At 61.7% G+C, this 19256-nt stretch overlaps 1 protein-coding gene across 3 annotated transcripts in view; it reads right to left on the bottom strand.

The window, feature by feature from the left end:
* Positions 1-19256, bottom strand: part of IQSEC1 (IQ motif and Sec7 domain ArfGEF 1) — a 409754-nt gene that overhangs the window by 159230 nt on the left and 231268 nt on the right. Inside the window, exon 1 of one of the 3 annotated variants that reach the window (XM_004454832.5) lies at positions 12804-13590. The exons of 1 other annotated variant lie outside the window; for it this stretch is intronic. In XM_004454832.5, the coding sequence (XP_004454889.3) occupies positions 12804-12826 (23 nt within the window). In that variant the 5' untranslated portion in view covers positions 12827-13590. Of the gene's footprint in view, positions 1-12803; positions 13591-19256 lie in introns of those variants that run through there. One more of the 3 variants, XM_058288602.1, reaches the window with a different exon arrangement.

Raw genomic sequence — 19256 nt, 5'->3', positions numbered from 1 at the left:
TCCGGCCTCTGTCGGGGCGCAGAGCCTCCTCCCGCTGACGGCGCAGCCCTGGCCAGGGCCGCAGGTGCCCTCAGCCCGCAGGGCAGCCAGGCAGCCCCAGGCAGGCAGGGGCAGAGCCGGCCCTCGGCCAGCGGGGGGCTCAGCCCAGGCTGCACGGCCGAGCGGGAGGGCGGTGGCAGCGTCTGGCCGGCGGTCCCGGCCTCCAGGTGCAGCTTCTCTCGACGGCCACCTCCTTCTGGGCTCCCTTTGCCCTTGGACACTCTGACCTCCCCCACCCGTGTTCCAGACACAGCGAGCTAAGCGCTCTGGGCGCTTCCACCTGGGGTGTCCCGGGCTCCTCCCACGCACCAGCTGCTCGCGCGCCGGGTCCCAGTTCAGCAACGGCACTGCCACCCGCCCACCCGCAACGCCTTCGATGACTTCCTGCCCTCACCGCCCCCTGGTCTCAGGCACCCTGCTCGCCTCTGCTCCAACAGCCGCTTCAGCCTCCCCCATCTGACCGCCTCTGCTCCAACAGCTGCCTCGACCTCCCCCATCTGACCGCCTCTGCTCCAACAGCTGCCTCAGCCTCCCCCATCTGACCGCCTCTGCTCCAACAGCTGTTTCAGCCCTCCCCCATCAGACTGCCTCTGGCTTTTTCCACCATGCCCCTCCCCACCCAGCACAGGCTGGCATGGGAATGTTATTTTGAGGGATGAATGGGTGAATGAAAGAGAGAAAGAGAAAGAAAGGAATGAAGGAAGAGAGGTAGGGGGAGGGAGAGGGGGAAGGGGAGGGAGGGGGAGAGAAAGAAAGGAAGGAAGGAAGGAAGGAAGGAAGGAAGGAAGGAAGGAAGGAAGGAAGGAAGGAAGGAAGGAAGGAAGGAAGGAAGGAAGGAAGGAAAGGAGGGAGGGAGGGAGGGAGGGAGGGAGGGAGGGAGGGAGGGAGGGAGGGAGGGAGGGAGGGAGAAAACTTTGGGCTCAAGGAGGCAAGTTGGGAAATCCTTTATTCACTCAACAAATACCTCCCGAGTCTCCTGGCTCAAGTGCCACCTCCTCTGAGGAGCACTCCTGGGTTCCTCTGGTCACGCAGGGGTCCACAGATACTGATGGGCAGCAGGTTTGCCGGACGCTGCTCTGGGCCCATGCATGCAGGCAGACGCAAGGAGGGAAGGGGGGACGTATCTCTAAGCACATCCATGGACTCGCCCCAGCCTCAGTTTACCCCACTCCAGACACACACGTTTGAGCCCCTCCTGGTCCGGCAGTTCGGGCGGGGCTGCCTCCACCTGCCTGGCGCCAGGGGTGGCCTGCACAGGAGCTGGCCGGCCAGCACGCTGCTTCCTCGTGGCCACGAAGGGGCTTCTGCAGCGGCCGTGAGCCCCAGGGCTGACCGAGGGAACCCCATTCCAGGATGCGAGCTTGCGGGGGTGGCGGAAGGTGCTGGAAGCGCCTGGCCTTCGCATGGAAACACGGCCCAGAGGAAAGCAAGGCAAGGACGGGGCGCCCGGACCCGGCCGTACTGCAGCCAGCCCCGGGGCTCGGCACTGGCGGTGCCCGTTGACGTCCCCTCGGGCACCTGCCACCCCAAGGCTCCTCCTCATTACAGCTCCAGCCTGGTTTCCTTTTCCTTCCCAGGGGCCCGTGTTTCTCCAGTCCCGGCACGTCCGTGACCCACCGCCCTTCACAGTGAGAACTCAGAAGGGGGGGGGGAACAGGAAGAGCATTTATAGGCTGCCACCCACCATGTGCTTTACCAGCTCTGGGCATTTTTATGTCCACCCTGCAAAGTTAGAATTATCAGCCCCATTTTACAGAAAAGGAAACTGAGGTTCAGAGAGGTTAAGGAATTTCCCCAAATGCGGCAGAGAAGGGGTGTCTTCTGAGCAGCATCTCGGAGGGCGGCTGGGAAAGGCCTGGGTGACCCCACTACCTTGGCCCCGGGAGCGCCTGGCCGCTCGGGAGGCCCGACAGCCTCCAGGTAGAGCCAAGCGGGGGCTTCCTCTTTCCCCCCACAGGGAGCAAGCGTGAGGCGCACACTCCGGTGCTACCGTCGGGCTCAGAGTTTTGCAGGAGATGGGCTGTGCATTTCAGCGAGAGCGTGGTGATTAGGGAGTGCCTCGTCTCCCTTACTCACAATTCCAGACAGATGCCGGGGCCGTCTCGAGGAAGAGCGAAGCTGCCGGAGCCGATAGAGCACCCTACAATTAGCCACGCTCGGGGGGGCCAGGCCCCCAACCCCCCACCGCCGCATCGGACCTGCCCCCCCGGCCCACTCACCGGCTCAGCGCCTGACCCGCCCTCACCGCGCCCCATGCCACCAGCCGATGCACCAGGAGGCCACCACGGAACAGCCCGTTAGCAGACTGACAAGTCACCCCAAGCAATTTTGCTTTGAGTCAACTGGTTGTCACTTTTGTCCTCAAAATGGCACACCTGCATAGAGAAGGACAGAGGCTGAGCAGGAGCTGACTGTGAACAGTGCTGTCCAGCAGGCCCGGGAAACCGGGGAGGTCCCTCGGAGGGGACACACCCCTGGGAGGGGGCTGGGACCCCGATGCCGGCAGGGTCTCTCGGGACAAGACCCTTGCTTCAGCAGCTAACAGAGGTTCAGAGAGGTTAAGGAAGTTGCCCCAAGTCACACAGCCCTGGGGTGTCATCTGAGCAGCTCCTGGGAGGGCGGCTGGGAGACGCCTGCATTAAACCAGTATCTTGGCCTATTGGCCGAGTCTCCACCCCAGCCGGGCAGGGACTGCTGCCTTTTGGGGAACAGAAGGGGGTACACCTGGGGTGTATGGCCTTAAAACGGGTCAAGGGGTCTCAGCTGCCGGGGAGGGGAGGGCGGTGGAGGCTGGGACCCTCCGCCCTGGCCGACCACGGAGGCGGTTGCCGGCCTCCACTCACGGCCCCCGGGGCTCTGAGCCCGTCAGAACCAGCACCTTCCCCCCTTGGTTTCTTTCCCCAGTCAAACTTGTTTTGAGATCACCGTGGACCCACATGCAATAATCCAGAGCGTTCTCGTGGGCCCTTTGTCCAGCTGCCCCCTGTCACACCCAGGGGTCAACACGGATAAAACCCAGCGATCCTGCTTGGATTTCCGAGGCCGTGGGCCTGGGTGTGTGTAGTTCCCACAGCCTTGTCACACAGGGCCTGCACCCACCCCCAGCCAGGAGCAGAAGGACACCCCACTGCCAGGACCTCCTGTCAACATCCCTTTCCGTAACCCACATTCTGTTTCCCCTTCTCTGTTCTGAAACGCAGCTCTTCAGTTATACGACCCTCCCATACTTCACTTCAAAGCAAAAATCAGCAGAACGCCCTTCAGTGTAACCCCCGAGGGGGCAAAAGGGAAACTAATCTACACTGAAATACCGGGTCACCTGGCGCGCGATGGCGAGTGCGCGCGTCCTGCCGTCGTGACGCCCGCCCCGAGCGTGACAGCGCACCCAGACGGAAAGGGGATGCTGCCGGGGGCTCGGAAACCACGAGGGACCCGCCCTGGGGGCATGCGCCCCCGAAGGGTGACAGCTCCTGGGAGGGCTCTGAGCTTATCAAAGTGGGACCCCCCCTTGGTTTCGGGGGCCATCGCCGTCCTGAAAAACCCAGTGGATACTAAAATCACACGGGGGGCTGCATTTTGGGGTTCAGCTGGCAAACGGAGCGAGGTGCCGCTCCGACAACTGCACACAGAGGTGCCTTCCAAGAGCATCTGGGGGTCACGGGGGATTCCTGGCAGCACCCCGGGGGGCTGCGTCCCTGGCCTCGCCTCCACCAACGCCCCCCTTTGTCGTCTCTGGCCACCCCGAGGGGGACCCTCCGTCCCAGCCCTCGCGGCTGCGCCTGCCTCGGTCTCTCCTGTGGGCACGGGCCACGTCTTCTGGGGCCCCCAGTTCGCAGCATCCGTCCCAGGCCTGGCCCCCGCAGGTGCTGGTCAGCGCGCCGAGCAGATCGGACAGGGCGGGCCCGGCCAAGGTGACAACAGCGCTGAGGCCGCGGGCAAGAGACCCCGCGCGGCCTGGTGGGGTCGCAATCTCGGGGCGCTCGGCCCCCTTCTCCTGCCCAGAAGAGGCTTTGCTGCTTTCCCGCCGTAAGGCACAGGCCAGGCTTTCCCGCCAGAGGCAGATGCTCACTCCACGAGGGGCCAGCGGTAGCCCTGACCCCCAAACCGGGCCTGCGGTTGGCTCCGATCCAGAACGGGAAACCACACTGCTTTGTGTCGCTGGCTCCCAAGGTTGAGGTGCCCCAACAAGACAGCAAGTTATGCACCCGTAAATGCACAGAACTTTCCAGAGGGACCCACAGAAACTGACTACGGAGGTGGCCTCTGGCAGGGAGGGAGCGGGCAGCAACTCTGCATGAGGTCCAGGTGTCTGTGGACCACGTGGGTGAATTATCTTGCAATCATGCGAATGGATAAAAAACAACCAAAATACGTAGGCAGCTGTTACTTGCACGATTGGAAAATCTTTGAGCGCCTACTGCATGCCAGGTGCCACTTTCACCAACAAGGGCCCAGCTCCCGGGGCTGCTTCCTCGGTCCTGGGGGGCTGTGTTGGGGTGGGGGCTCGGGGGCCTGTTAGGGGCCTCCCTATGTCTAGGCTCGGCCCGCGAGGGCAGGGCCGGGCCAGCCCGTCTGAGGTCTCACCGCCAGGCCTGGCTCACGGCGCAGGTGTCCAGCCCCCACTGCGGGTGGAGAGGAGCGAGTGGGCGCTGGCCCCGCGCTGACCACAAGTGGGGGATGGAATTGGGTGTGCGTGTGAACGAGCCAGAAGTTCTAAAATTCAGCTTCTGCTCCTGACAACCGCTGGCTCCCCTCACCCCCCACCCCCCGCCCCCGCTTCCTGTGTGGTTCAGCAGAACCAAGAACCGGGCGCTCTGGGTCCAGGTGCAGACTCGTGCCCAGAGAGGGCAAGAGGCCAGCGCAGGGTCACACAGCAAGGTAACGGCAGAGCTGCCATCGGGCCTCCTTTTCCTGCTGTGTGAGTACCCAGGAGGGCCAGGGCCCCGGGACACGGGGGTGGGGGTGGGGAACAGCAGCCCCTGGGGTGTGTGTGAAGGAAGGAGGGAGACCGAGGAGCCAGTAAGCAAGAGGCGCAAGGAGAAGTGGGCAGACAGGGGCTGTCAAACCGGCAGGGTCCCACGGAGAGCGGCTGGCGGGCAGCTTATCCGCACCAAGTATCTGTGTCCATCCTGGCCAACAAGGCCTCCGGGGTCCCTGCTGGTGGTGACAAACCTGGCCTCATCTGGGGACCAGATGCCGGCCACTGCTTGACAAAGCCCCATCAGCACCACCAACAAGGAGGCCGATGATGGGACGCACCGCAGCCCTGGCTGCAGCTGCGCCGGCAACCACAACCGTGTTCCAGTTGCAGGTAGAAGTGGCGTGGGGGAGGGGCAAGGCAGCAGGACCATGGGGCTGCGGGGCTGGGACCGACTCCGGGGCAAGGCACCTGGGTCTCCATCACCCAGGCCTGCCCGGCTGCCCTCTGGCCCTGGCATCCCTCCCTCCCCCTGCCCTGTGCTTGTGCTGCCGGCTGTGCACCTGGCGCCTGCTGGTCCCGGAGTCTCAGAGGAATCTGACGCAGCCCCTCCATCAGGGCCGGACGGGCCGGGGCTGGCGGAGAGAGGGAGGGCCGTGGAGGCCGCGCCGGCTGGCAATCCTGGGCCAGTCCCTTCCCCATCACACGGGACGAGGCTACAACCAGCCACCAGGAGCTGTGAGCTCAGCAAGACGCTGCACGGGAAATGCGCAGCCCTGGCCGCTCGGTGCTGTCGTTGTTCTAGAAACCAAGCTCATGTGCCAGCAAAAGGAGGTAGGCACGGGCACAGAGGAGCAGGGTTCCGCGTCCCGAAGGGACAACAGTGGGGCTGGGGCGGGGGGGTCATTGCAACAGGGCCACCACGGAGGGGCAAGGACGGACTGACCGTCCCTGAGCTCGGGGCCTGGCCAGTCTGCCCCACTCGGGAGAAGGAAGCTGGCACGGGGGCCCGTGGGGACAGTCCGGCCCAGGGTGGCCTGAACGCTGGGTCTGCCGCTCGCGTCTTCTGCTGGACGGTGGTGCCGTGGCGAGTGGGCCAGGCCAGCAGGGCGGGAGCTTGAGCAAGCAGAGCCTCCCTGCAGCCCCCGCCCCACCCAGCCGCTACCAGAGACGTCGGCTGCTCTCGAGGCTTTTTATTTTTGAACCTTGCACCAGCCAAGATCTCTAAGTCCTGGTGGAGCTGGGCCCTGGCCTCACAAAGGGGCAGAGGCAGCTGCAAAAGCAGTGATTTTTTTTCAGCCTCCAAACTGGCAGTGCCCCCTAATGGCCGGTCAGCCCCTCTGACCTCCAGTCTCTTCTTCCTATCTGAAGGCTCCGGAAGGACAATGGACGCATCTCCTCCGAGGCCCCCACGAGCCGCCCCCAGCTCTTCCACCTCTTGCCCCACCTCCCACCACGCCCCTCCCGGCTCGCTCCTCCCTCCTGTGGCCTGAACCTGCCGAGCTGGCCCCACACCGGCACCTTCGCACCTGCTGTCCCCTGCACCCGGCACCACCCCCGCTCTCGGGCTAGTTCCTCCTAATGGTTTAGGTCTCAACTCAGATGTCACCTCCTCCAAGAAGCCTTCAGCTCTCTAACCGAGAGTCCGCGATCCAACCCCCTTAGGGACCCGACCCTCTAGCGTTCCTCTGCGCCGTGGGAGCCGCACCTGTCAGCTGTTCCCAGGGCCCGGCGGGCGCTCAGTGGGCACGTGCTGAACGCGTGAACGCGGAGGCGGGGTGGGTGACCTTGGCTGATGACCTTGGCTGAGTGTCTCAGCCCTTCTGAGACACAACAAGCACCTCCCGGGGACAACGGGGGTGCGGGAAGGGCAAGCGGATGTGATGGCACTCTGAACACGGCAGGGCGCTGCACGTGGTCACTCGTAGGGCGATGGCCAGTGTCACAGCTGGACTTGCACGGCAGGAGGGCTGCTGGTGCCAGCCCGGGAGGCGGGCGAGACCTGGTTCACGCAGCCCACACACCACACGTCCCGGCAGGAGGCGCCGCTCAGCTTCTCCACCTGTCTCTCTTTTTTCCTTTAAACCTTTTACTTTGAAATAATTTCAAACTTACAGGACAGTTGTAAAAATAATACAAACCCCATATGGAGAACTCCAACTGACCCCCCAGGTCTACAAATTTTAGTCTCTTACCACATTTGCTTTATCAGACCAGCCAGCCAGCCAGCCATCCTCTATCCAACTATCAATCATCTATCAACTATCCATTTATCTATCAGCTATCTACCCATCTATAATCATCTACCTACCAACATCCAACCATCTATCCATTCATCTATCATCTATCTTCTATATACCTACCTATCCAGCCACCTCTCTGTGTATCTACCTACCTGTTTTCTAAACATTTGTGAATAGGTTGTATCTATCATGCTCCGTCAACACTTAATACTGCCGTGTACGTTTCCTAAGAACCACCGTAAGTTTAGCTACCAAAGTCAAGGAATTCAACCTCAGTGGAAGGCCTGCGGTCCGTATTCCCGTGTTTCTCTGTCCCAGTAATGTGCTTTTGAGCCTCTTCTCCCTTATTAGATACTGCCCTGGACCCCATATTGCGTTTATAATTGTCATGGTCTGTTTAGCTGCCCTCCCTCCCTCCCTCCTTCCCTTCCTCTCTCTCTCTCTCTTTCTTTCTTTCTCCTCTTTCTCCTCTTTCTTTCCCTCCCTCCCTCCTTCACCACGTCCACCTGTGTTTAGCGGTTTGTGGCTCTGTACCCACCAGCTGCCCTGGCGCATGGACAGGCTCCTTCAGGGCTGGGAGGGGGGACAGGGTGGGGAGGATGTGAAGTGAGGACCCTGCCAGGGCAGCCCTGCCCTGTGGCCTCCCGGGGGCCGTAGCTTCCCAGGCTGCCCTCCGGGACGGTGCTGACCCAGGAGGCCAGAGCAGAGCGGGGCTCAGGGGTACGCGGGTGAGGCAGGGCAGGAGCTGAGCTCCAGCCGACAGCGGGCTCCCCAGCTTCTCTGACGCTCCCCCGGCCGCTGCCTGGCTGCCCTCCAGCCCTCCCCTGCCCAGCCTTCCTTCCCGTCCTCAGCCCCCTTCTGTGTACCTGGTGCCTGCTGGCCCCAGAGACGCGGGGCAGAGTCAGGCTCAGCTCCTCTCCGGGGCAGCCGGGCTGGGGCTGGTGCAGGCCGGAGGCTCACAGGAGTCGGGCAGCCCAGGCTCTGCTCACGGCCAGGGAGCACAGCCAAGTTTCTTACCCCTTCTTTTTGGGCACTAGAAGTGAACCCATGCATTTTGGAGTCACTTAACCCACGCAGGAGTCAACCCTGGATCTTCCACGAATGAGCTGTGTGACCCCGGGCAAGGAGAGCACCCTCTCTGGGCCTCAGACTCCAGCAACGGGAGAGTAAAAACAGACAGACCGCACCTCGCAGGGCTTCAGACAGTTCAGGAAAGGTCAGGCCCAGTCCCTCACCCTCGTGCTGGTGGAGCACCGACCTGGCCTTTGGTGACATCCAGGTCACTGGGCACTGACCTGGGCCAGACCTGAACTTCTACGTGGAGGTCAGATGGGGACACTGAGGCCCAGAGAGGGGCCTTAGGCCGCAGAACCAGGCAGTTTGGACCAAGACCCGGGGCTGTTGCCGGGGGCACCCCGGCCACCGGCCATGCCGGAGGGCAATGGCGGGGGGCGCCCGCGCCTCCTCCTCGCCCAGCCGGTGCTCCCTGTGGTCTCCTGGGTGCCCCGGGTGCAGCATCGAGGCCCGACACCCTGCTGCGGTCCTGGGAAAAGCACGGCTGAGAGCTCTGCCCGCACCCCGCTTGCCCCCGGCGCCGCCTCTCCCCCACCGTCCCGCAGCGCAGAGCTCCAGCCACGGCCCACCCCTGCTCAGCAGCCTTCCATGGCTCCCCAGGGCCCCCCCACGGAAAGCCCCAGCCCACCCCCCTGGCCCACGAGACCATGCCCGCCCGGGCCCTGCCTCCAGCTCCTCTCTCAGTCCTGCTCTCGCACGAGACCCAGCCCAGACACGGCTACTCGCGGCCCAAAGCCTTGCGTCTGAAAGCGCCAGAGCCGGACCGCGGGGCCCAGCCACCTCGCTTCCAGCCCCGGCTCTGACCCTCACCGGGTGCTGCCTGGAGCCAGGGTCTTTGAGTCTGGGACTTAGTTGCCCTGTCTGTACAATGGGCACCCTAACAGATCCACCTCCCAGGGTCACGGTGAAGGTCAACTGAGTTAGCGTCTGCAGAACACCTGGGAGAGCCGGCCTGACCTTCCCGCCCGCCCGTCCCTCGCGTGCAGGGCCCACTCCTCCCCGGCCACCTGGCAGACTCCCGCTGTGCGGGAAGGCCTCCCCAGGCGGGTGCTGCTGAAGCAAAGACGCAGAGGCAGGCAGAGCGTGGCCCTGCAGGCTTCGGGAGAGAGCTCGGGGCGGAGTGAATGAAGGAGCCTGTGAGTGAATGAATGAACGAGCAGCTGTGCAAGGGAGCAGAAGGCTCCGGCTCCACCCGGAAGCTCCGCGTCTTGCACGCTCACTGCCAGCACGTCCTCACGGCCTCGGTGCCCGGGTTCGAGCTACAGCGTGTGGCGGGCCCGTTAAAAGGGAAGCTAAACTTATTCAGTGGTAATAAAGCCTCCGCAGTAGTTACCGTCTGATGGGGGGTTGACCTTAATTAAGACACCGTTAATTAAGCTGTCAGTACAGTAATGACCTTGGTTGTTAACGAGTGTGATTAAGGAACTGATTCTTGGAGGCCTCACGATTTCCTCCCATTTGATTAATAAATCTCCCGCTCTTGTCACCCCTTCTTCCTGCTCGTTGCGCCACCTCCACGGGTGACCGAGCCCCTGGCCGGGACCCGCTCACCGCTCAATGACAGAGTCCGGGCTCCATAATGCTCAGACACCCAGGGGGACCCAGAGGAGAGAAAATGGAGGAGGGAAGGTGGGAGAAAGGGCGGGCCTCAGGGGCTGGGTGCCAGGCACGTCCAACCAGGCGTGGCTGGGGCTCCCTGGGGGAGGGGCGCCGCTGCCAACAGCAGAGCAGGAGACAGCTGTGCCACTCCAGGAGAGCTCCTCGCCCTCTCTGGGCCTCAGTTTCCTCCTCTGTATAACGGGGTGAAAAACACCGCATAGGGCAGCTGGTGAGAACTGGCGAGGCAACCGGGCAGGAGAATGCTGGGGAGGCAAATCAGGTGGCTCCAAGAAGGCTACGAGGCTCTGGTGCTGGCGCGTTCAGCAGTCAGGAAAGTTACAACTCAAGATGCTCAAATCCTGATCCCCCCTCCCCATTTAAAGCTCTGGCCATAACAAAGTTAAGAGCAGCAGGTGCTGGGAAGGGCAGCCGGCTTGGGGGATCTGACTCCATCTGAAGGTGAAGTGCCGGGCAGAGGTAGAAAACTGAGGCTCACCAAATACCCCCGTGCCTCCTCGAGCAAGGCCTGCTCTGGGTCTCGGAACCCTCCCACAAAAAGAGGGGCAACGAGAAGCAGATGCAGCTCTACCAGCTGGGCAGCCACCATCCACCAGGGAGGCCTTGGGTTTGGATCCTGGCACCTCCTAAAGAAACCGAGCAGACAACGCACCACTGCAACGAGCAGACACCGCGAGCTAGCAGATGCCACAGTCCACGGGAGGCGGACGTGAGCACTCGCCTCCCATGTGGGAGGTCCCCGGTTCGGTTCCCGGTGCCTCCTGGAGAAGGTGAGCAAACAACGAGCAGACAGATGAGAAAACCATATGGGGGAGGGGGGTTCAATAAGAAAAAAAAGTAAATTTAAAAATCTTTAAAAAGGTGGGGGGGCGGGCAACGGTGCCTCCCCAGCTCCCCCCTGCCCCCTGTTCTCTTGGGAATCTCTGGATGTCACTTGGTGAGTCTGAGAGCTAGAAAAGAGTGAAGAGACCCACAGGGAAAGGATGCAAGGAGCTGTCCCAGCAGGCCAGGCCAGCCAGCCTGTCAGGGTATCTTGTTAAAATGCAGGTTCCTGGGCTCCCAGAGACCAACTCACCTTGGAATCAGCATTGTAATGCCTGTCCCTGGCTTCCTATAAGCTTGGGACATGCTACCTTGGTAAAATAGCTGCATCATGGGCCAGTGGCCGAGGCTGTACCGTTAACCCCAAAGAATTCCGGTGCCTGGGGCCCACCCTGGCCCCGTCAATCAGAATCTCCTGAGGTGGGACCCAGGCGTGGGTATTTCCGTGATGCTCCGTAAGTGGCTCCAGGACAGAGCCTGAGCTAAGACTCCACTCCTGGACTCGGAGGCACCAAGGTTCCAGAAGAACCTGCCTGCGCCTCAGTTTCCCCATCTCTGAAATGGGGATTTCGACGTCTGGACATTATATGACCGAGCAGGGGAGGCGAGGCACTGGGCTCCCGGCGCAGATTGCCACGTTTCACCCTAACGGGGCACCCCCCACCCCCACCCTCCAAGGGAGTTACCGGTCCTGAGAGTCAAGAGATTAACCCCAGCCAGGCTCCCGCGCCAAGGAGGGGTGGGGAAGAGACGGCTGCCCGGGAAGACCTATATCCCCAGCGACGACGGCACAGGAGGTTCCACGTGGAAAAAGGATTTACTATTTGTTTCCAAAAATACAGCCAGGGGCCTTGTCACGGGGCGTGAGCGCTCCGGCGGCTCCCGCTCACATCGACGCACCAAGGGAGGCTTTCCCTGAGGAAGCAGGCGGGGGCCTCGGCACACCCGACGCAGGGCTGCCACCCCTGCCGTGGGGACCTGGTCTGGGCGAGTGGCGTTCGTCCGCCTTCAGCCTCCGTTAGCGCGAGAGTCGCCCCTCCACGGGGGCAGCGGGGGCCATTCCACGAGGGGCTCCACGGGCCCCTGCCATGGTTTAGGGGTTCCAGCCAGCCGAGGCCTTGGAGTAGCCCCCCCACCTCCATGCACCCGACAGATGATTCCAGACCTCTTCTTGGCCCTGGGGACTGACCAGGGCTAAGTCACCCAGCCCCCGGCGGGGCCAGCCCTGCTCCCTAACATTCCAAGTCCGTTCCCAGGTCTCCAAGTGGCCCCCAAACAACCCAGGCGTGAGGCAACCCAGGGGCGACGCGAAGGTGGGTCCCGAGCGCCGTAGGAGGCAGCCTGCCAGGTCAGAGAGCAGAGGCTGCCCCCCCCCCAAGAACAGCACACTGAGAGCCCAGAAGCTTCCAGGGAAGCTGCATTCTAATCCGACGGCCCCCCCGGGAGCCTGCCTTCCCGAGGCACGGGCTTGGGTTTCCATAAATACCCAGGCCTCATGATGTCACCCGTGCAGACTTCTACCAGCCCGGGCTGCCGGCGTTGCACCCGGCAGACGGGCGCCCTGCCGCCTGCCCACGGAGCACCTGGGGGACGCGGCTGGGCACGGGCGCCGCCCTGCTCGGTGCCCGGCCAGACCCTCGGCTGTCCCCGCTGGCCGCAGGGTCCTGCTGGTGGCCTCGGCCTGCCTGCCACACCGGGCCCGTGAGGCTTTCTCCAAACAGACGCACTGTGGACCACAGCAAAACCAGACCTGCGGCCGCTGCCGGGCTGCGCACCCTGGAGGGGGAGGGAGAGGGGACGGGGAGGGAAGGGTCCCTGTGCGGGCAGCCGGGGGATTTCACAGCTGGTGGAGAGCTACTGACTAATAGCCTTTTCCTCGTCACCACCGATAATCACCTTCGCTTCAGGGGACAAGTGCCTGGCATCCGTGCCAGGAGCGGGGGTCGCCACCCTGCACGGCCACCTGCACAGCCAAAGGGCCCCCCTGGGTGCCCCGGGCCCCCACCAAGCCCCTCGCGCCAGCTCCAAGCCCCATCCACGCTCAGCTAGGGGCCTTTGGCTCCTGGCATAAACCTGCCACATATACTCACAAACAGCGTCTCCTGCAGGCCATCGTGTCTGGGTCAGTTTCCCCTTCTCTTGCGCTCCGTCTCCAGCCGGGTTAGAGGAGCAGGATGCTCAGGCGAGCAGCCGAAGGGAAGAAAATTAAAGCGAGGGGGGAGTCACATTGCTGGGGGTGGGCGGCTCGTCCGCGGAGGCTGGGGTGGGAGCCGAGGGAGGTGGCGGCGGCGGCGGGCTCGGAAGGCGCGCCTGGCACGCAGGGCTCACGCTGTGCCCAGGGGCCTGCGGGGAAGTCGAGCCACCATGGTCGCCGGGGAGGTTGGGGGCGCCTGCCCCTTCGCGGCTGTCTGGGACCACCCCGGGGTTTCTCCGCCGCGCACATCCGGGGTGAAGGGGTGCGGGGGGAAGGGCAGGGCCGGGGGCGAGGCTGCGCCCGGTTTGCTCTCGCAGCATCCGGAGGCGGGGCGGGCGCGCCCGAGCCTGCCCGAGCCGCGGAGCCGGGAGTGCGGCCGCGCTGGACCAATCGCCGAGGCGCGTGTCGCCATGGCAACCGCAGCATCAGGCGCGCCCCCCCCCCCCCCCCCCCGGGGGCGCCCGCGCTGCAAAGTCACACAGCGGCCCCGCCGGCCCCTGCCCGGCCCGCTGGAAACCTGGAGATCTGTTGCTAAAATGCGCCCGCTGCCCCGGAGCCTGCGATGACGCCGCTTTCCAGGGCTGCGCCTCGGCCTTTGGCACCGGCGCACGGAGCCGCCGAATTGCAGCGGGCTCGAGCCCTGGAGTCCGGCCGGCCGGTTCCAAGCCCGGCTCTGCCACCTCGGGGCCTGGAGACCTTGGGCAAGCCGCTTCCCTTCCGGGAGCCTTGATTTACTAACCGTAAAAGGGGACGCTAACCATGTCCCCAGGTTACGGGCGCGCCCATCGGCCCGGCACCCACAGGCCGCAGCGCGCCTATGGCTTTTGCGGACCTCAAGGGAGCTGGGCTGGGGCCAGGAAGGAATTCTTGCCTGGCTGCGCTGCCCATTCATTCACTCAACAAACACCTTGCATGTCCCAGGCACCGTTTTTGGGCTAGCAACACGATGGTGAATGAGGCAGACCAAGATCTGCCCTCCGTGTGTTTACATTCTAAGGGGGAGACGGGAAATACACGCAATCAAATACATCGTTTTGCATGGTAATAAGGATCAGGATAAAAAATAAAGCAGAAGGCGGCCGGGAGGGGGAGAGAGAGAGGAGGGGGAAAGATGGAGACAGGAGGTGGGAGGGAGGGAAGGGGAAGGGACGGGGAGGGGCGCAGAGGACCAAGCAGGGAGGCCGGAGGCCGGTCCTGGACGGAGGGCCAGGGAAGGCGTCTCTAAGAGGCACAGGTGCTGAGCCCAGGAAGGGAAGGCCTGGGGAGGGGCATTCCCAGACAGAAGCAGGAGCTAGTGTCAAGGCCCTGGGGTAGAAGTGAGCGCAGCCCACTGCGTGAGTGAGCCACTGGCAGGAGGAGGGTGAGGTCGAACCCGTCCACTGCTCCCAGCTTCACTTTTCTTTCATGCAGGGATGTCTCTCTCTTACCTGATGCTTAACGGACCAGTGTCTGTTTCCTCCTTTGTAAATCCCAAACCTGTGGCTACACACATGCACATACGCACACATGCCTTCCGAGTCCCACGGCAACCCCAACGAAGCAGCACGTGGCCATCCCATTTCCGAAAGCCCAGGGGGTCGGCCACTGGCTCAGGCCGCGCAGGGGCTGGCGAGCGGTCCAGCCAGGGCAGCCCGGCACTGAGGCTCGGCCCTTAACAGTGGCAGTGCTGCTGGGCTGGGAGGATTACGTGAGAGGTGGGCTGCTCAGAAGACCATTCTCCTCCTCTTTCCTTTCCTCTCTGGACTCGCCGACCCACTGATTTTAGGGCCAGGGTCTGGGAGGCTGCCTCCTTGAGCCTCGCTCCTTCCTTGACAGTGGTGGCCCTGGAGCTCAGGGAGGTTCAGTGACTTGCCTGGAGCTGCACAGCAGAGAGGCAGAGGCAGGATTCAATGCAGCACTTGTGGCTCCACCTCTGAAATGGAGCGGGGTTATCACCGAGGCAGCGGGTGGCTGAGGGGTTTCCTGAGTCACCCAGGCCCCGAATGGCCTGGATCCCACCCTCTGAACCACCAAACTTCCTACGGCATTGACTTCCCTCCCTGATAGAAACACTCTCCTGGGGGTCTTCAGATTTGGGGGGCTTAACACACTGCAGAGCCCACCCCCGCTCCGTCCCTGAATTTCATGATATTAATAACATCAAAATAACAACGACAATGGTTTTGTCCCCCCGTCTTAGCGGATCCTCAGAAACACATCCAGGAAGTAGGAGTCATTTCCAGACCCACTCAGAGAGGTTATGTCACAGGAGGCGGGGAGCCCAGGGAACCCCCCTCCGTGAAGCTCTCGCCAGGCTCCCCGCGTCGCCTCCCTCCCATTTTCCAGGGGGGGAAACAGGCCCAGGCAGGTGACCGGAGCCCCCGCCAGGGACCCTTCCCACGGGTACTCCGTGGAGCCCCTGGAGGGGGGGTGGGGGTGGGGGAGACACGGAATCCATCCACGCACACATCGTCTGGCGCCTCTCCTTCCACATATGGGGGTTTTTCTGATATTTTAGGCCATTATTTCAGAAGAGGGCAAACGGCAGCGCCCCGGGCAGTCAGAAACAGAAGCCGAGATGGGAGTCTTCTCCAAAATGTTGTGAACTGCCTCCCTGGGCGAGGTTTACAAGTACCAGCGCTTCGCTCGTGGCACAGCTGGGCAGCTTTGAGTTCTAAGGTTTGGGGTCTGGCACTTGACGATCGTGGATCTGAGATTCCAACTCTGGGCTCTGCCTGGAGAACCCAGGCTCACCCCTTCCGGAAGTGCCCGAGGTCAGAGAGGCCCCCTGCAAGGGGATGGGCTCACTTGTGCTGAGGACCCATGATGTGCCAGGGTGGGTTTGGGCTCCCCCACCTCATGACCCCCAGCCCCCATGATCACCCTGTGAGGGTAAGATCTGTGAGCCCCGCTTTCCAGGTGTGAACCCTGACGTCATGATAGGGTCCAAGAAGTGAGGCTGCAGGACATCCCCTGATATTAACTAACTATAATGAATAGACTTAGGGAGTTGGACTATGACATGTAGGTTGGTGGGAGATGGAATGTGGGATGGGAAGGGGGAGACGAGGCTGGAGTCTGTAGAATGCTTAATGAGGGCAAGTGTAAACAGGTGGTAATGGTTGGACTTGATGGTAACATTATAACAACTGGTGACTGATGGACATGACTGTGGCTGAAATAGGTAGTCTAGGGGGATTAACGTTATTTGGAGGATAGCTGGAGGATAATATTAGGAATACATAACAGTGATTCTGGCAGTAGAGAAGGATTGTGGTTGATGATATAAATACGGGAAATTCTTGTACAGAGTTAAGAATGTGGTGATGTATGGGAAAAATACAACTAATATAATTATGGACTATAGCTATCAAAACATTGTAATGAGTTTGTAGGAAAAGCAAAGTTGGTACTATATTAATGCTAAAGGTAAAAAAAAGAATATGGAGTTTGGTTTTGTGAGATAGGAACATAATTAAGCTTTTTTTTTTTTCTCGTTTTTTCCATTAATAAGGAGACCTTGACTAAGTCTGTGCTCATCTGTGTCTCTTTCTGAACACTAGGGGAACAACTGAGAAGTTGGAATTAGATGAGATAAAAATGCCTGGAAAGAACTTTTTAGGAGGAATGTTTCCATAACTTGTTGAGCTGCATTTTTCTGTTTTATTTTATTTTTTGAATTTGAAATAAAGTTATTTTTTTAAAATCACCTCGTTTTCCTGAAATGCTCATGATGGTCATCAGAGGCCTGCGGTGGGGAGGGGGTGGCCCCAGCTGTCCCCTGGCCAGGGCTGTCCTGCAGGCTCACCGGCCCACCCTGTGGAGCCAGGGGGCAGGGCACAGCAGGAATCCAGCCAGGCTCGGCTCCTGCCCCGGGCTGCTCCCGACACGCCTGCGCTGCCCCCTGCCACGACCTCACCACCGCAAACCCCCCGAAGCAGCTCACATGGGAAGGAGAAAGCAAACGGTGAGTCGGGAAACTCTGCATCGGGGCTGTCTCCCGTCCCACCCCCGCCTGCCCCCGAGACTGGAAAATTCCAACCTGCGGGAAGACAACAGGCACGGCCTCAGCAGAGAGCAGCTGGCTCCCCCAGCCGGGGCCGCCTGCTCCCATCTGTGCCCAAAGCCAGAGCAGCGCAAGAGAAGTCGGGGGGAGGGGGGACAGGCGGGGGGCTGAGCGTGCTGTCCACAGGACACCGAGCCCCGGGTCCCTGGAGGCGGGCGCCGTCACGCGGGGGCGGCACGGACCCCCGTCCCCGTGCTGCCGATCACCACCTGCTCTGCTGGTGGCACCAAGGACCAGACACCCGGCTCGTCAAATCACAGCCACAAACCTGAACCCTGACATTTCATTTTCTTTTTGCTTAAGCTCTACATCTTAAAGAAATGGAATCTTAATGACACAAATAACCTTAAGCTCCTTTACTGTGTGCATTTTTAAACACTAAAGTCGTCTGACTGGCCTCCTCCAAAAAATTCCTACCCCCCCTCCCATCTCTGCAGCAGTAGCTGCTGCCATCTGTTTGGAGCACATCCTTCCAGAACGTTTTCTGGGTCTTTATCTACATATAGGAGTCGACAGAAAATATAAAGTACTATGCGGAACCTTAAAAATGGCATCATGTGAAGTTATGACATTCTTTTAAAAGACTGAAAATTAAAGATGCATGCTATGAACTCGGATACACCCATCACCCAGAATAAGAAATAGAACATTGTGACAATACAAGAGAAACCCCGGGCCCCTCCTCCCACACCCAGGACCGCAGCCGGCGGTGGGATTTGTCTGCGCAGTTTTCCTACACAGACAGCACCTACAAACGGCAGGAACACACGTGCGTGTTTGTAAACTTCACAGAAATGGAAGCACACTGCATGCCATTTTTTGCAATTCTGTTTCCCCCCACTCATAGTTACGTTTGGAGATGAATCACGGCATCGCGAGACCGCGGACTCGGTCCCCAGATCTCTCGACAGACGCGGGCCCTTGCAGCTGGGAGGGGCCCGCGACCGGCCCCCCCACGCGCTCTGCCCACGCGCGCCCCCCACATGCAGGCCGCGGGGAAAGGAGGAAGCGGCGCCAGCGACTGTCTGGAAACGCGTGTGGGCCTCTGGGAGCTTGGCTAAAAGCCCCTCGGCAGCGCAACGAATGCCACCAGGCCCCCCGCCCCGCCTGGGGGTGCAGCGCAGACCCCGGCCCCAGGAGGCCCAGGAGCCCCCCCCGAGGGGTCACTCAAGTGGAGTGGCAGCCGCTTCCGTGTGCCCCGTGGGACCCCGCCGAGGGAAGCTGGGAGTCCCGGGGCTGGCGTCCGTCAGTCCCCGCTGGCCGCCGGGCCGGGCTTGCCGCCAAGCACACCCGGTCCAGTCCGGGTCCAGGGATCCCGGCCGTGGCCCAGGACGAGGGGGGGGGGGTGGCCCTGAGGACGGTCACGCCGCGCTGGGGGAGGGAGGGGCGCGGGAGCCTGGCGCTGGGATCGCGGCCCTGGCAGCACACGCTTCAAGTTTCTGCAGGGGAACATCCTGCTCACACCTGGGGACAGAACGAGTGGGAGCAGAGGGCGCACGGGCCCAGCTCCTGTCCTCGACTTATGCACCTGTGAAATGGGTCTAAGGTCCCACGGGGCCCTTGTGCGATGGACGAGGGGAGGTGGCCCTGAGGGGGGGAGGCAGGGGGCAGGGGCACGGTCGGGAGGGAGGGACCAGCCCCCGACACTAACAGCCAGAGGTGAGGGATCTAAGGCTGCAGAGTGTGACGCGCCCTGGATTAGGGGCTCCCCCCACCCCGGGGGCGCTGTCCGCCCCTCCCCCACCCCTCTCCCCCGAAGCACTGCCTGCACCTTCTCCGCAGACCCTGTACCCCGGGGGTGGAGACCGCGACTTCGGAGCCAACTCCCCGGGCTGGAAGGCTCCTCTGCCGCCAGCACGGCGGGGTTCACCGGGGTGCCCACCTCCCAGGGGGGACTCAAGGCCGACCCGTGTATAACGAGTCAGACCAGGGCCTGGGACTGCACTGCAAGCCCTGGGCACCGGGGCCGGGGGCCTGGGTGGGTCTCTTCCCTCGGCCACTTACGTCTCACCTGCAAAATGGGGAGGGCCCCCCCACCCAGGTGTGAGGGCGCTCCCGGAATCTTGGTCATTTAGAGCCGACCTCACATTGCCTCCCATTTCTCATCCTTCCTGTGCTAATATTTGCCTACTATTTTTCTCTAAATTCAAAGTTTCATTTAAAAATAAAACTTTCTGGTGCCTCAAAGGACATGATGAAGAAAGTGGAAAAACAACCAAAAAAATGGGAGAAAAGAATTGCAAATCATATATCCAAGAAGGGTCCAGTATCCAAAATAGGTAAAGAAATCCTTCAACTCAACAA

Source organism: Dasypus novemcinctus, chromosome 26, assembly GCF_030445035.2.
Source record: "Dasypus novemcinctus isolate mDasNov1 chromosome 26, mDasNov1.1.hap2, whole genome shotgun sequence".
Classification (NCBI taxonomy): Eukaryota; Metazoa; Chordata; class Mammalia; order Cingulata; family Dasypodidae; genus Dasypus; species Dasypus novemcinctus.
The sequence above is the reverse complement of the archived record's forward strand: the minus strand, read 5'-3'. Positions and strand labels throughout refer to the sequence as shown.